The following is a 17,060-nucleotide window of genomic DNA, read 5'->3' as shown; positions in this document are numbered from 1 at the left end:
AGGGGGCTATTGACAGAGGCACCCCCCCCCCCCGCGATTCTCCACGTGTGATTGGCTGAGTTCCCGCCGGTGTGGTTCTAACCACGTATCGCCCGTCGGGAACATCGGATGCCGGACTGCGTCCGCGGCCACCCTGGTGGGGGGTGGGGGCGGCGGGGGCATCAAGTACCGGGAAGGGTCTTATGGGCGGCCCGGGGGGGCGGTGATCGGGCGGGTAATATGGAGCAGCATGGGGACGATCGTTGGGAACCTCGTTCCTGGCCCAGGTGCGACAGCTGAGTCTGATCTGCCCCACGGGGCGGCCGCTGCAGCCGCCGCTGTGCGCATGCGCGGACTCCCGACCGGAAGTGGTGGGGGCCCCGTATCTGCAGCCAGAGCTGCAAGAAGCACTGGGGGGGGGGGGGGGGGGGGGGGTCCCTGTCAGCCCCTGCCAGCCCCTGCAGGTAGGGCAATCACTCGGGTTTCTTGGATTCTTAAGGAAAGTCCAGAGTGAAACGCCAGCATTTTGACCCCGGCGTGGGGACATTGCCCCATTTTTGGAGAATCCCACCCTGTGGGCGAAATTCTCCGACCCCCACGACGGGTGGGAGAATAGCGGGAGGGCCTTCCCGACATTTTCCCGCCCTCCGCTATTCTCCCCCCCCCCCTCGCCCAACTCCCGACACGAATCGCTGCCGCCGTTTTTTTACGGCCGGCAGCGATTCACAGCTGTTCGATGGGCCGAAGTCCCAGCCCTTTACGCTGTTTTTACGAACGGCAAACAGACCTGGTCTGGCCGTTCGTAAAAACGGCGGGAACAACTCGCTTTTTATAACCATGGCACCGATTGGCACGGCGCACTATTTGTCCTTCCGCCGCCCCGCAGTATCCATTCGCGGGGCGGCTGAGGGGCATCCCGGCCCGCGCATGCGCAGGTTTCGCGCAAATACGCGATGACGTCATCCGCGCATGCGCGGGTTGGAGTCTTCCAATCCGCGCATGCGCGGCTGACGTCATGTGACGCGTCAGCCGGCGCTAACTCCGGCAAGCGGGCTTAACGAAATTCGTTAAGCCCGTCATGCCGGAGCCTACGGCGTCGGGCTGCTAGCCCCGACCGGGGACCAGAATCGGTTCCCGGTCGGGAAGGGGCGCGCTGGCGTCAAACCCGCCCGGGTTTGACGCCAGCCTTACGATTTCTCCCGTTTTGGGAGAATCGCGTCCTGTATGTTTCAATCTGACATTCCAACTCTAAGGATGAGATTCTTCCCCCCCCCACCCCCGACCCCCACCCCGACCCCCACCCCCGCATTGTGTCTGGCGCCCCTCCCGCTATTCCCAGAGAATATCAGGGGAGCCCCTCAGCAGAGTTCACGCCAGGAGCCGAACGGTGCGCGGTGCTCCCGACCCGTGACGCCCGACGTGATCTGGTTCCCGACCTCACTGGGGTGAACTCTGTTCGAGACTGGAGTCTCCGGCGGCTGGGGCCACCGACACCACCAGCACAGTGAGCGGACACCAGCCGTGATGACGATACCGGGGTGCGCGGAGGCGATTGGAGCTCGGGGTGGTCTGGCATGTGGGCAGTGCCAGCCTGGGTGGCAGGGGGTGGTGCTAGCTGGAGTGCCAGGACTGAGGTGGGCCATGGCCATGAAAGAGAGAGGCATGAAGTGGGGTATAAAGGGGACATTATGTGGGTATGTATGAAGGGTGGGGACGTGAAGGAGTGGTCAGCTCACTTGACTGGACAGTATCAAAGAGAAAAGAACAAATAGCTTTCAGATCAAAGATCTGAGGGGGTTTAAAGCCAGCTGTCTGGTTTACTCTGTTCAGGAATTGGCAGGTGCTGCTTCCTGTACCTGAGCCAGCAGGTGTATTGCACAGGTGAGTTCTAAAGCAGTGAGGAAAGCACGGTGGCGCAGTGGTTAGCACTGCTGCCTCACGGCGCTGAGGTCCCAGGTTCGATCCCGGCTCTGGGTCACTGTCCGTGTGGAGTTTGCACATTCTCCCCATGTTTGCGTGGGTTTCACCCCCACAACCCAAAAATGTGCAGGTTAGGTGGATTGGCCATGCTAAATTGCCCCTTAATTGGAAAAAATGAATTAGATACCCTACATTTTTTTTTTAAAGTTTTAAATAGTGATTTTATTTCACTGCCTCTGCCTGGACTGCACTCCCACTGCCATCTTATCTTTTTTTGCACCTTTGTCTCTCACAATCTCTTTCTGTCTCACTCGGTCTCTCTGTGTTTGTGTCACGTACTCTCTCTATCCCTGTGGTGGCTGGAGGCAATACTGTGGGGATTCCTGATATAATCAAACAAGGGCTGATTGGTAACCAGTGAAGATAAACTATTCACAGGCACCCGGGCCGGGATTCTCCGGTATCTGGCGGGCGGGCGTGAACCACACGGCGTCGGGCCGCCCGGAATCCTCCGCACCTTCGGGGGCTAGGCCGGCGCTGGAGTGATTGGCGCCGTGCCAAAGGGCCTCCGCCAGCCGGCGCGAGTTGGCGCATGCGCAGGAACACCAGCGTGTTCCCAAAACTGCTGCCGTGATCCCTCCGCATGCGCAGGGGGTTTCAACTCCGTGCCGGCCATGGTGGAGCTTTACAGCGGCCAGCGCGGAGGGAAGGAGTGCCCCCACGGCACAGGCCTGCCCGCAGATCGGTGGGCCCCGAATGCGGGCCAGACCACCGCCCCCCCGGAGGCCAAATCCCCCCCCCCCCCCGAGGACTCCACAGACCGCCCGCAGCTGCCCGCCCACCGGTAAGAACGGTAATTTACGCCGGCGGGACAGGCTGAAAACGGCCGCTTGGCCCATCACGCAGCAGAGAATCGGCCGGGGGGGTGGGGGGGGGGGGGGGGGGCTGCAGCCAACAGCCCCCGACCGGCGTGACGTGATTCCCGCCCCCGGCAAAATTCATCAGCCGGCGTCGGTGCGGGATTCACGCCGCCCCCCCGGTGATTCTCCAGCCCGGCCGGGGGGGGGGGGGGGGGGGGGGGGGGGGGAATCCCGCCCCGGTTTCTGAACAGGTCTTCACTCTGCCCGGGCTCCTGCTTCCAGGGCCCCACATGATCGGCCCCAGGCTGGTCATGCTGATGGCGAGGACTCGCCCCTTAAAGGGACAGCGCTACCACAGTCCCCCTCCATCAAGTGTATTTCCCTCTCTCTTTCTACCCTCTGTCTATTTCTGTCCAGGCCATCATCTGGGCAGCATTGTGGTTAGTTAGCACTGTTGCTTCACAGCTCCAGGGTCCCAGGTGCGATTCCCGGCTTGGGTCACTGTCTGTGCGAAGTCTGCACGTCCCCCCCGTGTCTGCGTGAGTTTCCTCCGGGTGCTCCGGTTTCCTCCCACAGTCCAAAGATGTGTAGGTTAGGTGGATTGGCCATGATAGGGAAGGCGAGACAAAGGAGACAGAGAGATAGCAACACCATGGATGCATTTGTACCTTCCCCAGAATGATCACTTTTATCTGACACCGAATCACATAAGGAGATATTAGGGCAGTTGACCAAAAGCTCAATCGAACGTCGTAAAGAAGGGAGAGTGAGGTCGGGAGGCGGAGAGGTTTAGGGAGGGGAATTTCAGTTAGGTTGGGTTACTGGGTTACGGAGATAGGTTGGAGGCATGGGCTTAAGTAGGGTGCTCATTCCAAAGGCCGGTGCAGACTCGATGGGCCGAGTAGCCTCCTTCTGCACTGTAAATTCTATCATTAACATTTCCATGACATTATCTGAACATGTCCTGTCTCGGCTGGTCTGCTGCTGAAACCTTCATCTGTGTCTTCCTTTCCTTTCAACTTGACTATTCCAACACTCTCCTGGCTGGTCTCCCACACACTACCCTCCATGCACTTAAGGTGGTGCAAACCTCTGCTGCCCAAGTCTTAACTCCCAATTCTGCCCCTCTTACGCATCCCCGATCTGAATCACTTCACCTTCGACCTTCAGTTACCAAGCCCCTGAGCTCCGAAATTCCCCTCCCCAAACCTCTCCGCCTCCCGACCTCACTCTCCCTTCTTTACGACGTTCGATTGAGCTTTTGGTCACCTGCCCTAATATCTCCTTATGTGACTCGGTGTCAGATAAAAGTGATCATTCTGGGGAAGGTGCAAATGCATCCATGGTGTCGCTGTCTCTCTGTCTCCTTTCTCTCGCCTTCCCTATCGATCGCTTCTCTGCCTCTTCCGAACTCTCTGAATCTCGACACTGGACGGCCTCTCCCACTGTACCAACCTCTGCCGCAGTGTCTAACCTTCATGTCTGTCGCTGCGGGTCAGAGTTTAGAGCGTGTTGCTGTCTCCTCGCTGTGCCTGCCACAGTGTAAACAAGATCGATTCTAAATTTACCAGAGTCCAAACTTGATTCATAAATGTGGTTTTAAATTAGTTTGCCTCTTTCAGTTCAAGCAGGAATTTAACACATTGAGTGAGTACCCACTGTGTGTGTGTGTGTGTGTGTGTGTGTGTGTGTGTGTGTGAGTGTAGGAGAATAGAAACAGGAATAGACGCATAATCCCTTGAACCTGTTGTGTCATTCAGTGCTTGATCTGTCGCCTCCTGGCAGTGTGTGCAGGTGCCGAGCGTTCCACACTCGTGCAGCCTCAGTGCCAGTTATATGGTAGGCAATGGCCTGCTTTAAAAATGGCACAGATTCCCGGGCGTTAAAATGGATGGTGTTGGCATACCGGACCTGACCCCAGCATTTGTTCGGATACCGAGTGAGGACCACAAACAATTATTTTTTAGTTTGTAAAACTGAGAGGAAAGAATACTTCACCCCAGGAGCGATGACCCTGGCCAATCGGTATCTTTTATGTTAAAACAAACACAGAATTAACCGCATTAACATCAAAGCAACAGCTTTATAATTATCAGGTAAACAGGCCTTAAATAAAAGGAAATCTCCAGTCTGACTCACCAGCTGCCGTACTGGGGGAGTGCAGTGCTGTTGGAGGTACCAACCTTTCAGATGTGACATTGAACTGACGCCATGTTTCTTTTACCTTGATGGCCACTAGGAAGCAGGGCAGGGGAATTCTCCCCAGCGTCCTGGGCCAATATTTATCCCCCCCCCCCCCCCCCCCCACCAACACCTCTGAAGCCACCCAACCTCTCCCCCAGCCCCCACTGGAATTCTTGCCTCCAGTTGCAAACACACTTCCACACCCTCAAGACGTCCAAAAGGCCTGATGAAATTTGGTGACTGTTACAAGGTAGGAAACTCAGCAGACCTGTTGTGCACAGCAAGATGCCACTACCAGCGATGAGAAATATGACTCGACAGTCTGATTTTGTGCAGGGATAAATGTTGACCTGGACTCCTGCTCTTTTTCCAAAGTGCCACCGGATCTTTTTATGTCCACCTGAGAGAGGGCCTTGTTTTATCGTCTCATTCGAAAGGTGACATCTCTGACAGTGCAGCACTCCCTCAGTACTGACCCTCTGACAGTGCAGCACTCCCTCAGTACTGACCCTCTGACAGTGTAGCACTCCCTCAGTACTGACCCTCTGACAGTGCAGCACTCCCTCAGTACTGACCCTCTGACAGTGCAGCACTCCCTCAGTACTGACCCTCTGACAGTGTAGCCCTCCCTCAGTACTGCCGTGTAGTGTTATCGGGATGAAACGCCTCAGGATGTTTCACAGGAGTATTGCCAAACAAAAGTTAAATCCGAGCCACATAAGGAGATATTTAGACAGGTGATTTAAAGCTTGGCCTAAGAGGTAGACCTAAGGAGCGTTTTCAGGGGTGGCACAACGGCCCAGTGGTTAGCTCTGCTGCCACACAGCACCAGGGTCCCGGGTTCGATTCCGGCCTTGGGTGGCTGTCTGTGGGGAGTTTGTACTTCATCCCCGTGTTTGCGTGGGTTTCTTCCCACAGTCCAAAGATATGCAGGTTAGGTGGATTGGCCATGCTAAATTGCCCCTTAGCCTCCAGGGATGTGCAGGTTAGGATGTGGGATTTGGGTGGGGGAGGAGATAGAGGTAGAATGCACTTTCAGAGGGTGGGTACAGACTGGATGGCCCGAATGGCCTCCTCCTGCAGTGCAGCGATTCTATGAAAGGAAGAGGCGAGGGAAAGAGGCGGGGAGGTCTTGGGAAGGATTTCCAGAGCTTTGGGCCAAGCAAGAGAAGGCTGTTAATGGCGATGGATCAAAATTGCAATGCTCAACAGGCCAAAGATGGAGGAGTGCAGAATCTCAAAGGGTTAATTATTTATTGCCTAGTTCATTGTGCCCTGTCGTGAACCTTGAATCCTTAGTTGCTGTCCATAGGCTAACCAAGGTTAACACTGTATCAAGCCACATTACACTGATATCTGCTTGTGCTAACTCTTTGAGAGAGCTGGTAAATCTGTCCCAATAACTGAGCATTCAGCCTAACAAGCCCATTCAGCCATTCAATGAGATTGTCAGTGATCTGTATCCCTACTCCATTAACCCATCTTGGCTCTATCCATTATAACACCATTGTCTAGCAATGTGCAGGGATCCCTCGTGGCCGTTCCCCTTCAAAACAAGTATACCGTTTGTATGCTGTTGGGGGGGGGGGGGGGGGGGGGGAGAGAAGGCCCCAGCGGCCAGGTCTCTGGCACTGAGTCTGGCTCTATGGCTCAGAAGGGAAGGGGGGAGAATAGAAAAGCGATAGTGATAGGAGACTCAATGGTTAGGGGAATGGATAGGAGATTCTGTGGTCGCGAACGAGACTCCCGAAAGGTATGTTGCCTCCCGGGTGCCAGGATCAGGGATGTCTCGGATCGCGTCTGCAGGATTCTTAAGGGGGAGGGTGAGCAACCAGAAGTCGTAACGCACATAGGCACCAACGACATAGCTAAGAAAAGGGATGAGGATCTAAAAAGTGATTTTAGGGAGTTAGGTTGGAAGCTAAAGAGCAGGACGAGCAGAGTAGTGATCTCAGGATTGCTACCGGTGCCACGTGCAAGTGAGGCAAGGAACAGAGAGCGAATGCAGCTGAACATGTGGCTACAGGGCTGATGCAGGAGGGAAGGCTTCAGGCATGTAGATCATTGGGATATCTTGTGGGGAAGGTGGGGCCTGTACATGAAGGTCGGATTGCACCTAAACTGGAGGGGCACCAATATCCTGAGTGGGAGTTTTGCTAGAGCTCTTCGGGAGGGTTTAAACTAGTTTGGCAGGGGAATGGGAACCAGAGCTATGGATCAGAGGATAGGGTAGCTGTTGGACAGGCAGCAATAGTATGCAGCGAGTCTGGGAGGAACGATAGACAGTTGATGGGGCAAAGTTGCACTCAGTGGAATGGGTTAAAGTGTGTCTGTTTCAATGCAAGGAGTGTCAGGAATAAGGGAGATGACGTAGAGCATGGATCAGTACTTGGAACTACGATGTTGTGACCATTTCGGAGACATGGATTTCACAGGGGCAAGAATGGTTGTTAGATGTTCCAGGGTTTAGATGTTTTCAGAAGAATAGGGAGGGAGGTAAAAGAGGAGGGGGAGTGGCACTGTTAATTAGCGAGTGCATCACAGCTGCAGAAAAGGAGGTAGTCGAGGAGGGTTTGTCCATTGAGTCAGTATGGGTGGAAGTCAGAAACAAGAAAGGAGCAGTCACTTTATTGGGAGTTTTCTATAGACCCCCCAATAGCAGCAGAGAGATGGAGGAATAGATTGGGCGGCAGATCTTGGAAAGGTGCAGAAATAAGAGTTGCTGTCATGGGTGACTTCAACTTCCCAGATATTGACTGGAACCCCCTTAGTGCAAATGGTTTGGATGGAGCAGATTTTGTCAGGTGTGTACAGGAAGGATTCCTGACTCAATATGTAGATAGGCCGACTGGGGGGAGGCCATATTGGACTTGGTGCTCGGCAACGAACCAGGCCAGGTGTCAGATGTCTTGGTTAGACAGAATTTTGGTGACAGTGACCACAACTCCTTGACCTTTACCATAGTCATGGAGAGGGATAGGAACAGACAGTATTGGAAGGTATTTAATTGGGGGAGGGGAAATTATACTGCTATTAGACAGGAGCTGAGGAGTATAAAGTGGGAACAATTGTTCTTGGGGAAATGCACAACAGTATTGTGGGGATGTTTAAGGAGCACTTGCTGCGAGTGCTGGATAGTTTTGTCCCACTGAAATGAGGAAGGAATGGTAAGGTGAAGGACCCTTGGATGACAAGAGAAGTGGAGCTTCTATTCAAGAGGAAGAAGGAAACTTACGTAAGGTTGAGGAAGCAAGGATCTGACTCGGCTCTAGAGGATTACAAGGTAGCCAGGAAGGAACTCAAAAATGGACTTAGGAGAGCTAGAAGTGGACATGAAAAAGCCCTGGCGGGAAGGATTAGGGAAAACCCCAAGGCGTTCTACGCTTATGTGAGAATTAAGAGGATAATCAGAGTGAGAGTAGGGCCGATCTGGGATAGTGGAGGGAACTTGTGCCTAGAGTCTGAGGATATGGGGGAGGCCCTAAATGAATATTTTGCTTCAGTATTCATTGGAGAGACGGACCTTGTTGCTCATGAGAACAGTGTGAACCAGGTTAATAGACTCGAACAGGTTGATATTAAGAAGGAGGATGTGCTGGAAATTTTGAAAAGCATCAGGATAGATATGTCCCCTGGGTCTGATGGAATATACCCAAGGTAACTACGGGTAGCAATGGAGGAGATTGCTGCGCCGTTGGCGATGATCTTTGCGTCCTCACTCTCCACTGGAGTAGTACCGGATGATTGGAGGGAGGTGAATGTTGCTCCCCTGTTCATGAAAGGGAATAGGGAAATCCCTGGGAATTACAGACCCGTCAGTCTTATGTTTGTGGGTGAGCAAAATATTGGAAAGGATTCTAAGAGATAGGACTTATTATTTAGAAAAACATAGTTTGATTAAGGAAAGTCAGCACGGCTTTGTGAGGGGGAGGTCATGCCTCACAAGCCTCATTGAATTCTTTGAGGGTGTGACGAGACACATTGATGAAGGTCGGGCAGTGGATGTGGTGTATATGGATTTCAGTAAGGCATTTGATAAAGTTCCCCATGGTAGTCTCATTCAGAAAGTTAGGGGGCATGGGATACAGTGAAATTTGGCTGTCTAGATACAGAATTGGCTGGCCGAAAGAAGACAGTGAGTGGTAGCGGATGGAAAGTATTCCGCCTGGAGATCGGTGACCAGTGGTGTCCCGCAGGGATCTGTCCTGGGACCTCTGCTCTTTGCATAAATGACATGGATGAGGAAGTGGAAGGGTGGGTTAGTAAGTTTGCCGATGACACAAAGGTTGGGGGAGTTGTAGATAGTGTGGAGGGTTGTTTTTTTTTTTTTTATTTTATTTTTTTTTTATTTTAAAAATGTTTAATGTGCAAGGAAAAGATTTTTGTAACACAACAAAAAAAATAGTGGGTTATAGATGTCTGCACTGTACAGGCAGCCTCGTGCCAAACTGGGCAATTAATTGGCTTTTCCCCTTATGGGGCTGGAAATGGGAATGGCTACAAGTCTCATGCCCACAGCCAGGGACTCAAGAATTCACCAAAAATGTCACTTCCCACACCTTCTAGACTCGTGTCTAGTATTTCCAAGAGATGTGCCTTTGCTGCCCCCTCTGGGCTGCAGTCTCTGGTTCTTCTTCCCCACCCCCATTGTTGCTCACAGAAGCTCCCTTACACTTGCGTCCACACTGTACAAATGTTTCTCAAGCAAAATAAGTTGGGGGAATGAGGAGATATCATTGCAGTTCAGTCAAACCCAACTTCAGTGTCAACAAACATAATATTTTCCAGTAGGGATTGTTGTACAGTACAAATTAAAGATTGCAGATCCTTGTTGATCTCAGTCCAGCATGCTTTCACCAAATGGATCTACTGGAAAATTCCTGGGCACGTAGTCCATTGCCACAGGACCTCCCTGAACTGGAGTGTCAAAAAATACCAAACTAATAAAGTTATGCTTACAGCTCATGCCCACTAGGGATATGTTCAGACTGTTCCGAATCCATTTCACATGGGGTACTGCAAGAATGGAAACTAAGCCAGCCAATTAGAATAGATTTAAACTAAAGGCCTTTAAGATAAATCACAATGTAGAAGTGGGTTAACGATAAAACAAAACTTCACTATACCCTCAGAGCTGTTGGATGGCCACATTTCCACAGCACTGCTCAGAAAACCAGCCAGCATAATTTAGCCAACTTTTACAAGCACTTCCATGCCTTAACTCCCTTCTCCCAAAACACCACAAGGAACACTTCCCAAAAATCAGTTTATTTTATAGCAAATTTCAAGACATTAAAGTCCCCTTTTTATTAATAAATACAAAAAAGGCAAGTGGAAAAACCAATGGAAATGTACAATAACGAGGTGGTGGCAGGGCACACTGGGGGCTTCACTAGAGTTCACTCCGTGATTTAGCAGCGAGGGGGGCATATTTGGGCATCAGATCAGTGATTTTCCGAATGAAGTCCGATTTCTCTGCGCAACCTTTACACGACTCGCCCCACTCTTCCAGGATCTTCTTCAGTTCCTTGACTCGCAGCTTCTTCAGATCAACCGTGCTCAGGTCCACTTGTTTGTCATATTTCAGATCACAGATCTGACTGTCGGTCTTCTTCAGTTTTTCACAGATTTTATTAACTGGCACATGATTGCTCATGGGTCTTGAGACTTCTTTAACTATCTTGGTGGCTGCATCATCCGTTGCACCGATGTAATAGCAAAATCGGTTTTCCCTGCCTTTGACATCTTTGCATGCCTGGATTAGATGCTCCTCTATAGCGTCAGGAGTGAAGTCTATACCTTGTTCAGTCAGTGAGTTGTAAAACTTCTCCAGAAATGACAAACATACTTCACACTCCCCTTCCTTCAGTGCCTCAGACGGTGCCACCAACAATACGAAAGCCGCAGCCACGCCGCTCGCCAAGAACATTCCACCCATCTTAAGCTCCAAAGATCCCGGTACACCAAGGCCGCCCCAGGTATCTGCCGGCAGCACACCCCTCGATGCAACCAAACTAACGATTCCCGTGTGGAGGGTTGTTGCAGGTTACAACAGGACATTGACAGGATGCAGAGCTGGGCTGAGAAGTGGCAGATGGAGTTCAACCTTGATAAATGTGAAGTGATTCATTTTGGAAGGTCGAATTTGAATGCTAAATACAGGGTTAAAGGCAGGATTCTTGGAAATGTGGGGGAACAGAGGGATCTTGGGGTCCATGTACATAGATCCCTCAAAGTTGCCACCCAGGTTGATAGAGTTGTTAAGAAGGCGTATGGTGTATTGGCTTTCATTAACAGGGGGATTGAGTTTAAGAGCCATGAGATTTTGCTGCAGCTTTATAAAACCCTGGTTAGACCACACTTGGAATATTGTGTCCGGTTCTGGTCGCCTCATTATCGGAAGGATGTGGATGCTTTGGAGAGGGTGCAGAGGAGATTTACCAGGATGCTGCCTGGACTGGAGGGCATGTCTTATGAAGAAAGGTTGGGGGAGCTAGGGCTTTTCTCACTGGAGCGAAGAGGGAAGAGAGGTGACTTGATAGAGGTGTACAAGGTGATGAGAGGCCTGGATAGCGTGGATAGTCAGGAGACTTTTCCCCAGGGCGGAAATAGCTGTCACGAGGGGACATAATGTTAAGGTGATTGGAGGAAGGTATAAGGGAGATGTCAGAGGTAGGTTCTTCACACAGAGAGTGGTGGGTGTGTGGAATGCACTGCCAGCAGAGGTGGTGGAGTCAGAGTCATTAGGGACATTTAAGCGACTCAGACAGGCACATGGACAGCAGTAAATTGAAGGGGTGTAGGTCAGGTTGATCTGAGATTAGGATAAATGGTCGGCACATCATTGTGGGCTGAAGGGTCTGTACTGTGCTGTACTGTTCTATGTTCTATGTTCAATGATCTCAGATTTAAAATTATTAATTGAGATTAGTATACATTGTTTTACCCCCCTTTTACCTCTCCCTTTCACCCCCTCAACACACTTACTGTTCACTCTGCCTCTTCAGTAGGAATGTTGCAGTCCCAGCAGTGGCCAGTGCTCCAGGTGGCGCTCCTGAGACCAAGGAGCAGACGGCCATTGATTGGCTTGCGGCTCTGTGAGACAGGACGTTCTGCCCAGTTGGGAGCAGAGGTCTTGCCTTCAACCAATTAACGGCCTTTCAAGCATTAATGCCTGTGGGGCAAACGGCGGTAGCAAACTTGGGCTTTCCTGCCACAACCCTCCCTACCTTGTTGTTGTGGTGGGAACGCTATCCAGCCAAAGATGAGGAATACTCTCTGTGGGGAGGGGTTTTGAAAGCCATAGGCATTTATTGCCCATCCCTAATTGCTCTGGAGAAGGTGGTGGTGAGCTGCCTTCTTGAACCCGCTGCAGTCCCTGAGGTGTAGGTACACCCACAGTGCTGTTAGGGAGGGAGTGCCAGGTTTTGACCCAGCGACAGTGAAGGAACGGAGATATATTTCCAAGTCAGGATGGTCTGTGACCAGGAGGGGAGTGTGGGATTTATTATATGTTTAAAATCGCCTCGGTGACTGTGATCTTTTACGCTTAACAGGGCAGAACCGGATACAGAGGAAGTGTGAAAGATGCTCCGAGTTTTTCTGCGAATCAAGATGCAGAAATGCTCTACAATGCAATGAAAGGATTTGGTAAGGCAGCTTCTCTGCAAAGTAATGGCGCAGTCATTAGTGAGGTTTTGTTTTTATTCATGGGGTGAGGCCGTCGCAGGCCCATCATTAATTGGCCTTGAGGGGGCAGTCAAGAGTCAACTGCAGTCACGTGTAGGTCAGACCAGGTAAGGATGGCAGATTTCCTTCCCTAAAGGACATTGGTGAACCCTTTCTGACAATCGACAGTGGTCGTCATCAGGCTATCAATTCCAGATTTTTATTGAATTCAAATTTCACCATCTGCAGTGACCGGATTCGAACCCAGGACCCCAGAGCACTACCCCGGGTCTCTGGATTATTTGTCCAGTGACAATACCACTACGCCACCGCCTCCCCTAAGTACGGTCGGGTACCGTATTGGTTTGATTATCTAGACACCAGGATCATCGAACAAGTGTTAAAATCCCACCATTGATAGTTTGAAATTCGATTTTCAGTGGCCATAAAGCTGTTAGATTGTCCTAAAACCCACCTGGTTCAGTGTGATCTCCTTCCAGAAAGGAAATGCTCCATCCGTGCCTGGTCTGAACCTTTCCGTGACTCCAGACTCGCAGAAACGTGGTTGACTTGAAGCACCCTCTGAAAATGCTGAGTCAGACACTCCATCCCCATCAACACAGAGAGCAGGTCTGCTGCCTCCTTCTCAGGGCAACTAGGGGCGGGCAATAGATGCCAACCTGGCTAATGGCACCCAAATCCTGAGAAACAATTCTAATGGACGGGGAAAAAGAGTCCTTAACTGTTAAACTTATCTGGAGGCTCTGCTTCAATTTCGGGGGATTGGTTTCAATTCTCAGTGCCTCCTTTTTGATCAGTTGCTGAAAAGTGAAAGCCTCGGAGTGTGAGCCTCACTGGAGAGACCAACATTTATTGCCCTTCCCTAATTGCCCTTGAGAAGGCGAGGGCGAGCTGCCTTCTAAAGTCCACATGGTGTAGGTACACCCACAGTGCTGTTAGTGAGGGAGTTCCAGAAATTTGACCCAGCGACAGTGAAGGAACGGCCGATATATTTCCAAGTCAGGATAATGAGTGACTTGGAGGGGAACCTCCAGGTAGTGGGGTTCCCAGGTATCTGCTGCTCTTCTAGATGGTAGAGGTCGTGGGTTTGGAAGGTGCTGTTGAAGGAACCTTGGCGGGTTCCTGCAGTGCACCTTGTAGGTGGCGCCCACGGCTGCTACTGTGCATCGGTGGTGGAGGGACTGAATGTTTAAGGTGGAGGATGGGATGCCAATCAAGTGGGTCAACTTTCTCCTGGATGGGAAAGGCCCACCTTGATTTTTCGATGTCCCTCCTTGGTTCCCTGATCACATTTAGGAAACTGTAACCAGAGACTAAGCCAATCTTGTCCAGACTTTGTGATAATGTTGGCATTGAAATGATCAAGTAGACACATCCCTGGACTAAACATGACTTGGACTGTCTGGCAAACTTTAATAATGTGCAAGAACTGAATTCCTGCCCCTTTTTGATACAGGCAGCGATAAAGAAACCATCATCGACTTATTGACGTCCAGGTCTAATGCTCAACGTCAGCAGATCTGTGCGGGCTACAAGACTCTCCATGGAAGGGTAATTTATTATTTAAGTTCTTGTGTGTGCTTAAAAAGTAATTTATCTCTTTTTTTTTGACAAATCCCTGCTCCAGACAGATGGCTGTTCAAGCTCCAAAGGGAGTCCATCCTGGTGTTAGTTGTATATTGTTTATATTGGCTCTTAGCCCACTTTCCTGCAGCTGTTACCTTGCACTTATTTATTTAATTCCCTCAGAAATGTGATGAGTTTGAATTTATTCACTCCCTTTTGTGACTTTCCAGCCGTCTCCCTACCCAGGCTGCACGTTCGTATGGTTCCCCCATCCTTATTTTCCCCGTGTTCTTCTTTTTCTTCCTATCTCTCCCGGTTCCCCATCTTACCATTGCTGTGGCATTCCATGTTCTAACCCTTTCTGAACACAACATTCCTTCTAACCTTCCTCATTATGCTTCCCGCATTGACCTTGGACGCTATTCAAACCTCTGCCCTGTTTTGGGCGAGTTTAGGGGGTGTTTCTCTGTAGCTACAGCGCCGAGACACGCTCTGCTATTTAACGGTAATTTGCCGTTTATTTTGGCCTCCGGGAGGCCGCACTTGAGTCATTTCCTGTCGCTGAGCCCAGCAGAAAAGGCTCCTCGTAGATCTGGGAGCCATCGTGTCCGGCTGCCCTGATCTCTCCCAATGTTGGTATGATCCCAGTAAATCGCTTTTACAATAGTCAAATGAGACGATGCATAGTGCTCTGTCAAAGAGATAGTACAGTGCGAAGGGCCAAATGGAGAAAGGGATTAGTGTGAGCAAATGGATGCTCTGTCAGAGAGAGAGTACAGGTTGATGGGATGACCTGGGCCATCTCTATCCTCTGTATTTGACACTACAATCCGCAATGGCGAGCTCTCTATGTACCCTGCTGGTGTTCAACTTTACAAGTGTGATTATAAAAGGGTTTTCATTATGTTTGTGTCTCATTTTCTTTTTTTTTAAATAATTTTTATTCAAATTTTTCAACAACAAATTTTCTCCCAACAATAAAATTTAAAAAAACAGAAACAAAAGCCCCCCCCCCCCCCCCCCCCCCCCCCCCAAACAGACTGGTAGCCTCTCCCCCCCCGGGTTGCTGCTGAAATTGACCAACACTCCGCCAGGAAATCAAGAAAATGCTGCCACCGCCGGAAGAACCCTTGCACCGACCCCCTCAGGGCAAACTTGACCCTCTCCAGTTTGATGAACCCGGCCATGTCGTTAATCCAGGATTCCGGGCCTCGGGGGCTTCACGTCCCTCCACTGTAACAGGATCCTGCGCCGGGCTACTAGGGACGCAAAGGCCAGAATACCGGCCTCTCTCGCCTCCTGCACTCCCGGCTCCGATGCTATCCCAAAAATAGCGAGCCCCCAGCCCGGATCCACCCTGGAGCCAACCACCCTGGACAGGATACCCGCCATCCCCTTCCAAAACCCTTCCAACGCCGGGCACGCCTAGAACATGTGGGTGTGATTCGCTGGACCTCCCGAACACCTCCCACACCTGTCCTCACCCCCAAAGAACCGGCTCAGCCTGGTCCCAGTCATATGCGCCTGTGCAGCACCTTTAGCTGAATTAAGCTGAGCCGTGCGCAAGAAGAGGACGAACTCGCCCTCCCCAGGGCGTCCGCCCACGTCCCCTCGTCAATCGCCTCCCCCAACTCCTCCTCCCACTTCGCTTTCAGCTCCTCCACCGAGGCCTCCTCCACCTCCTGCATCACCTGATAAATTGCCGAGATCCTGCCCTCACCGACCCACGCCCCCGAGAGCACCCTATCCTGAACCCCCCTTGGCGGCAATAGCGGGAACTCCGCCACCTGCCACCTAACAAACTCCCTAATCTGCATATACCTAAAGGTATTCCCAGGGGGGAGACCCCACTTCCCCTCCAACTCCTCTAAAGTCGCAAACTTCCCGTCGAGGAAGAGGTCCCCCATCCGCCTGATGTGTCTCATTTTCGCACACGAATGTTAACACCCTCGTGACATGTCCATGAACCTGTTTATTTTTAAAATGCCATAGTCTGCTAATTATACCGTACTGTCTATGGGACCTATACTAGCTCGAAACCCCTCATTTTTGAAAATTGCAACTTCCACATGTAACGATCGTGGGCAAGCCGAGATGTTTGTTCAGCTGCACTTGGAGCTTATTGGCAGGTTATAGTTATCCCCATTCAACTCATCACATGGACTGTCGACCCACTCTAAAACAACTCTCTGCTTCGTCCCATTCCTCTGCCCGATGGCCATTCAGCCCACTTCACCTGTCCTGCCTCAAAGTCTGGGTCTGTTGTTAAAATAACCAGCATCAAGTATTATGTTGGAACTTCTTAAACTCCTCGTTCTCTCTGCTCTTTACTTAATGAGACATGCCCATTCAGCATCCAGGGATCAAAAATGACGATGGCAACAATAAAGAAAGGGGAAATAAGGGAATCAACAGAAAGATCCCTTTGAAGATACTGAAAGGACATTTCAACCATTTCAACCAGTGTGAAACTATTGACAGGGATCGTTCCAACATTGGGAATATCTGGTTGTAAAGAGAGATGGGATTAAAAGAGATGATATGATGAAGTGTTGAAATTCTGAATGGGTTTGAGTGGGTTAAGATCATTTGGATTTGGGAATAAACTCTGGGTCAATGTGGGAAGCACAATGTGGAATGTTAGAAGGAATGTTTTGGTGGGATGTGGAAAGGGGAATGTTACACTTGGTCGTGGAGTTAACAAGGGCCGAAATACCATCCAGGTGTTGTATAAGGTGGGTGTTTAATGCCCAGAGGTAAGGGAGACTCTCGCAATCGATGTTCCGCAAACCCAAAAACAGGAGAGTCAACTTGGAAATGTGAACTGAGCCAATTTGAATGGATGTCAGGAACAGTCCTGAA

The 17,060-nt window shown here is 50.8% G+C and overlaps 2 protein-coding genes across 2 annotated transcripts in view; one reads left to right on the top strand and one right to left on the bottom strand.

Annotated features, from left to right (window-relative positions):
* anxa6 (annexin A6) overlaps positions 1-17,060 on the top strand; it is a 154,058-nt gene that overhangs the window by 36,228 nt on the left and 100,770 nt on the right. The window contains 2 exon segments of the mRNA XM_038796250.1: positions 12,500-12,593; positions 14,089-14,183. Coding sequence (XP_038652178.1) covers positions 12,500-12,593; positions 14,089-14,183 — 189 coding nt within the window.
* LOC119965454 (mesencephalic astrocyte-derived neurotrophic factor-like) lies at positions 10,196-10,964 on the bottom strand. Its single transcript, XM_038796251.1, has one exon. The coding sequence runs from the start codon at positions 10,879-10,881 to the stop codon at positions 10,336-10,338; it is 546 nt and encodes a 181-aa protein (XP_038652179.1). The 5' UTR covers positions 10,882-10,964; the 3' UTR covers positions 10,196-10,335.

Source organism: Scyliorhinus canicula, chromosome 4 (assembly GCF_902713615.1).
Source record: "Scyliorhinus canicula chromosome 4, sScyCan1.1, whole genome shotgun sequence".
Taxonomy (NCBI): domain Eukaryota; kingdom Metazoa; phylum Chordata; class Chondrichthyes; order Carcharhiniformes; family Scyliorhinidae; genus Scyliorhinus; species Scyliorhinus canicula.
The sequence above is the reverse complement of the archived record's forward strand: the minus strand, read 5'-3'. Positions and strand labels throughout refer to the sequence as shown.

Excerpts from the sequence above, each read along its gene's own strand:
- LOC119965454 (XM_038796251.1), bottom strand. The coding sequence starts at position 10,881 with ATGGGTGGAATGTTCTTGGCGAGCGGCGTGGCTGCGGCTTTCGTATTG.